At 46.4% G+C, this 6000-nt stretch overlaps 1 protein-coding gene across 2 annotated transcripts in view; it reads left to right on the forward strand.

Moving 5' to 3' along the window:
* The window catches only part of DPY19L1 (dpy-19 like C-mannosyltransferase 1), a 61417-nt gene extending 59987 nt beyond the window's left edge, over positions 1–1430 (forward strand). Inside the window, exon 21 of one of the 2 annotated variants that reach the window (XM_036247176.1) lies at positions 650–806. In XM_036247176.1, the coding sequence (XP_036103069.1) occupies positions 650–806 (157 nt within the window). Of the gene's footprint in view, positions 1–649 lie in introns of both variants that reach the window. The other variant, XM_036247175.1, reaches the window with a different exon arrangement.
* The last annotated feature ends 4570 nt before the right edge of the window (positions 1431–6000 follow it).

Consider the following 6000-nt stretch of genomic DNA (forward strand, 5'->3'; position numbering starts at 1 on the left):
TCACATAATACCAGTTTTACTTCTATTCTTTTAAAGTACGTATCACTTACAAGATTTTATTATTAAATGTATTGGGGTGACATTGGTTAAACTTTCAAGATTTAATTAGGCGTTTAGTTAAGATGTGAGCTGAACACTATTGGATTTTCTTGAAGTTGGCTCATTCTGCAACACAGTTCATGGGAAGTTGCTTAAATACAAACTAAGTATATTTGCCAGTTACAGTTTTTGAAATTAATGTAATATATTACCTCTTACTGAGTGCCGGGCATGATGCTAGATGGTCTCTCTCTCTCAATCCTTCCACACAGCTGTGTCAGGGACAGTTCCCGTTTTTGAAATGTGGGGTTGAGGCTGAGTGAGCCGTACAAATCCCCATTTCTGGTGAGTAGCTGAGGCAGAATGGAACCAAGCTCGTTCCTGTCACCTGCACTCACGTAGCTTGTAGGTCTGTCTTTGGAATCACCTCCGCTGTGTTCACCCTGCTCCGAGGATTTGTGGCAGCTCACACACAGACAAGCACTGTGATAGGCCTTTAAAGCACTGAGTTCAGTGGACCAGGTGAAAGGAGGCAGGCGTGGAGGGTGCGCCACTTCGTCTGCGGTGCGTGACGTGCCCTGGACTCTAACCTGTGCGTGGGTTTTTCTAGGCCCGGTTGCAGTATGCCTGAGATCTGGGATGTGGAAGATCCCGCCAATGCTGGGAAACCGCCCTTGTGTAACCTCCTGGTGAAGGATTCCGAGCCCCACTTCACCACCGTGTTCCAGAACAGTGTTTACAAAGTCCTCGAAGTTATAGAAGAATGACCTCGGCCTACAGAAAACGGCATCGCAGATGGTTTTAATGTTTTGCTAATAACTCATGCCTTCTTTTTAATCAGATCCCAAAAACGTTTATAGCTAACTGTTTTCAAATAGAAAATGTTTTATTTGGTTGATTTGAATGTCATTCTGATTGTAAAACTATGTATACCATTTTCAATTGGGTACTATTTCAATGCACCCCTTAAAATTTGCTATGCAAATGAGTATATGCTTGTATTTGACCTAATTATTTGTGCTAAAATAAGCAAAGCTACTTGTATACAAGATATAATGGGTCATGACAAGGATGTTGTGAAAATCTAGTCAGTTCTGAGCTGCACAGGGGCTGCTCTGACAGTTTACAGACTGTTAATGCCCATTGCTTTTGATTCTGCCTCTTGCTCTCATCTTTGGGACATTCCAAGGATTATTGTGAGCTCCTCAGTCATGTTGGTCCCTGTCATCAAGTGTAGATGGCGTGGCCATGGCTGTTTGCTATGTGGAATGATCTGTTTACGTTCCTTCACGTTCTTTTGTTCTCTGTTGCTCTTGTTAACTAAGCATTTCCTGCCCATTATTAATCCAGACTCCTAGACCTAGTGGTCAGGTCCAAATTCCTGTACCAACCAGCAGTGTGGTATTAGCGCGTCTGCTCTCTCCTCATTTCCCTCCCACCCTCCCTCCCTCTCCCTCTCCCTCCCCCAGCATTCTTTGTCAAGTAAGTGGTATTTACTCATTTAATTTCTTATCAAATACTTATTCTTGGTTAAAAAATTTAATGGCAAGTGTGTATTTTCTCATTTTTACTATTATTCAAATGTGTATATTTTAATACCTTTAAACCACTTTTAAAATGTTTCATGTTTAATTGCAGTTTTAAGAAAAACTATTTTGAACAACCTCAAATGTAATGCATCCAGAAACTAATGTATATTTCTGTAGACATAATTCACAGTGAACAATAGACTGTAGCGTGGGATAGTTTTTGTTACTATTAAGATGTACTAAAACATGACTAACTTTTCTGTCAAAAAGTAAATGAATAATGATGAATGGAGTTTTTATATTTTACTTTCAAAATTGCCTGTCTTTAATAAGACAAAGCCTTAAGCCTTATAATTTTGGTTCTAAAATCCATGTCAGTGTGAGGAATGAAGATTCAGCCTTCCTCTTTATTTTGTTCTTCCTATTTATTTTCATTTGAGATTTTTCCAAACCTGCTTTGAATTCCTAGTACGAATTTTTGTTATCTAGAAGTTAATTTGTGTGAAATGAGATTTTCCCAAACAGTGGATCCCCCCTCATAGCTCTGAGAAATGGTTTTAAGATTTCAGATTCTGAGCAAACGATGCCTCTGGCGGACTGCACATTTAATTATAGTGTTCCCTTTATTAACCACAGGCAGATGAGCCTCAGGCGGGTTGTCCTTGAGACCCGAGTCCTCGGGGACAGTTTCGGTGCCCACTCCTGGGAGCCCGAATCGCTGTGTCTTTTGCCTTCTCACCAGAGCCCAAGGACAAGCCTGGTGGGGGGGCTGTAGCTTAGAGCAGCCAGCCAAGCGTGCAAACCCCAGGCCCTCCCCACCACCTTCCCCGGGAACCCCCCTCTGGCCCCCAAACTCGGTCATGTCTGTGGGGGCCTGGCCTCTCTTTGCCGCTTGCCGGGTGACTTTTATTTCTTGGGGTTTAGCCAGTTTCAGAAAACAGGGAAGCGGCCAGGGAGTTGTGGATTAGGAGTAGAATTTGAGCAAAGCTGCAACAATCCAGGGAATGGCATCGTGGGGTGGGAGGAGGCCCTGCACTCGGCTGTCTGCAGCTGCGTCCCGCCGCGTGCGGCTGATTTGTACACTCAGCCACAATTCTTTAAAAACGAGTGCTTTTAAAGTTATTCTCTGTTCTTCCCACCCTCCGATAATTTCACTCCTAGTAAGTTCACATGTGATGATTGGACATTAAAATGCTGTTATAACTGTTTCCTGTGCTGGGATAGGGTACATGGAGCCAAATGCTTTATTTCAGAAGATCCCTCGCACCAGGAGTTATTACGGTAACTGCGCCAGTAAGCTCTGAGTCCGCGTGGGGCCGGACCGGAGCGAGCCCGGGCTGCGTGCACGCGTGCCTCCGTCCGCGGGGGCCTCCGTCACGCCGGGGCCTCTGTCCGCGGGGGCCTCCGTCACGCCCCCAGCAGTGGCTGCAGATTGTAAATCTCCTTTGTGGCAACGTAGCGTAGTCGTCGGTTCGATGAACATGACAAAACAGTATTAAAGCTCAGTATTTTACGCATTTTTTAGCATTTAGAAATGTTTTTGCTTGAGAGCGAGGACGGGGGATGGGCAAGGAGGGTAAAGACATCGCCTGCGGGGGAACAGCCGGGCGTGTCGGGGAGCTGGGCCTCTAGGGCTGAAGGCAGGCGGTGAGGACGGAGCGCAAGGAGGTCGGGGAGGGTGGTGTTACACGGCAGTGTTGTATTTTTATGAATTTGATGCCAGTTGTTTACATGTACTACGTATGTTAAATAAAAAAGATCATGAAGATGTGGCGAGTGTTGTTTTTATTGTTATTTTCACTTCCACCTTGACCGCGTTGTGTTCAGCCTCGTTGCGTAGTCAGATGACCGGGGCTGGTCTGGGGCAGAGCGCAGTCCTGCCGCCGGGAGACGCTGTGACTGGGCCCCGGAAGCTACTTCGTCCTCGCCTGGGGGGTGGGAGGGGGCCTGGGTTACCCACACGCTTCTCCTGTCCATGGCATCACGCTTACCTCGCTTTATCATTTACATCAAGGGGCACACTTGTTCTTTAAAGCCATATTTTGGGCATAATTCTAGACTCGCTAAAAGCTTCTTCTCAGACATTACACCACAGTTTGGTCTCGTGGCATCTCCTAAATCGCAGCTCCGTGCTTCCGTCTGATACAGCTCCAGTTTTATTCCTTGTCTGCCCGAGGAGGACGGGTTAGGTTCAAGCCTGCAGAATTGATTTCTCTGCACGTGACACCGTCCTTCTCCGGCTCTCAAATTCAGTGCGTGTCAGTCTCCAGAGGGCTGAACGCGATGCTGCCCCACAGCAGAGGGTGTGACCCAGCCGGCCGAAGGTGGGGCTGTGGCCTGAGCTGTCACCCCAAAATTCACAGGCTGAAATCCCGCCTAAGGAGAGTGCATTGGACGGTGGGGGTCCCTGGGTGGTGATTAGGCTGTGTGGGGGATTGGTGCCCTAATGAAACAGGAAGCGCTCCCTTGTTCCTCCCCGTGTGTGGTCACAGCTACATGGTGCCATTTGTGAACCAGGACGTGGCTCTCGCCAGACACCGAGTCAGCCAGCGCCTGGATCTTGGATGTCCAGCCTCCAGAACTGTACCTAATGGGTTTCTGTTATTTATAAGATACCCAGACTGTGGCATTTCGTTACAGTAGCCCAAACAGACGGAGACAGACGTGACCCCCGAATTTGCATTTCCAACCTGCTCCAGGTAGTACTTGCTGATGCTGTTGATCCAGGGACCAACGTGAGAACCACACTCTAATGAACGGAAAAAGACTGGCCTCTAGGGGGCGCCCCATTCCTGACAGCACTTACCTCACCCACCGGCACAGGATAGAGAGTTGCTCCAGTGGGAACTGAATTTTGAGGAGTCCCTTCTTGTCTCTTAGGGGCATTGCTTCAGTGGAACACGCAAGGAGCAAAGAGCAGGTGCGGTGATTTTACCCAGGGCATCGGCACAGTCTGTTCGCATTGTATTTGTTGAATGAGTGAGTTATGATCATAAATATTTTGAAGATGGACTGGGCTTGGACCTGTTTCTTTTGTAAACGTACTTTGTTTAGAAGAAAGTAGGTAATTTAGTGATAGGTGTGGCTTTTGAAACTTCGTTTTCTACTTGACTGCTTTTGTTGGATCCCAGAAGCGCTTCATCTTCTGTCTCTTCGAGAGCAGGTAAGAATCCACTCTGGGCCACGGGTCACCTGCGTCTCTTCTGCTGTCCCGTCTCCTTCCCCCACCTGTTAATTTCTCATTGCAGTCACTAAAATTGTTCTTATGCAAAAACAGCAGAGATGCTCTTTTTTTTTTCCTCACCCGAGGATATTTTTCCATTTTTTGTACGAATAGAGTGGGAGGGAGAGAGAGGAAGAGAGAGAGAGAGAGAAACATCGACGTGAAGGGACACATCGAGTGGCTGCCACCCGCACAACCAACCAGGGCCGGGGACAAACTGCAACCAAGGTACGTGCCCTTAGCGGGAACCGAGCCCGGGTCTCTCCGGACCGCAGGTCGATGCTCTAACCGCTGAGCCAAACTGGCCAGGGCAGCAGAGCTGCTCTTAAACTTCATTCTTAAATTGGTCTTTATGTCACAGAGTTGTATCAGGACAGATCCATGTTTACATTTTAAGCTAAAAGGATATTGAGGTATAGAAAGGTCTTGAAAAGCCTCTCCTTCTACCCCTCCTCCCATGAGTGAGATCTTACAATTCTGAATGAATAGAAGAGTTGAAGACTTTTAAGATTTCGAGTCATTGTGGTATAATTAAAAGGTAGATTTTTTTTTTTCTTTTCTTGCAAAGAGATTAGGGTAGTATTGATAGTGACTCTGTTTTCAAAGCATTGTTTTCTGTGCTCAGTGGTCTCTGACCTCAAATTCTAATTAAATAAGCAACGTGTTGTCAAAATGACTTTCACATAAACGGCAGTGCTACTGAGTATTCTGTTTAAGCAGACATATCCTTTTTAATTCCCTGTGATTTAGTTTTATTGTAAGTACCTAAGCTTTTTTTCCGTATGCAAATTTGATATCTTGAAAGAAGATTGAATGTAGCAAAATTAAGCTCATTGAGTTGTTACGCTGATTGCCCTTAAAGCTTCAGTGTTTACCCGTTCTAAAAAATAGAAATGAAAATAAGGAAATGACCGATTCTAAGTAGATTTGGCATTGAGCCATCAAAACTGATTAAAAAACAAAAAACAAAAACAAAACATAGGCGCCTGGAGGCCAGGCCCTCCGCTCAGCTTTGTGACTCTGCTCAGGTCCAGCTCAGGTCCGCCTCTGTCCGAGCAGTGTTGCCCTCCCTGCTCAGGTCTGCGCTCCGTATCCGCTTCCGCGCCGAGTCCCGACTCAGAGGCCTCCCTCTTGCCCTGGAGCATCCATCCCCTCTGCGGCAAAAGCAACTCGTAAGCCTTCCATCCCTTTAAATCTGTGATGAAGTTG

The sequence above is a fragment of the Molossus molossus genome, unplaced genomic scaffold (assembly GCF_014108415.1).
Source record: "Molossus molossus isolate mMolMol1 unplaced genomic scaffold, mMolMol1.p scaffold_m16_p_7, whole genome shotgun sequence".
In the NCBI taxonomy this organism is placed as follows: domain Eukaryota; kingdom Metazoa; phylum Chordata; class Mammalia; order Chiroptera; family Molossidae; genus Molossus; species Molossus molossus.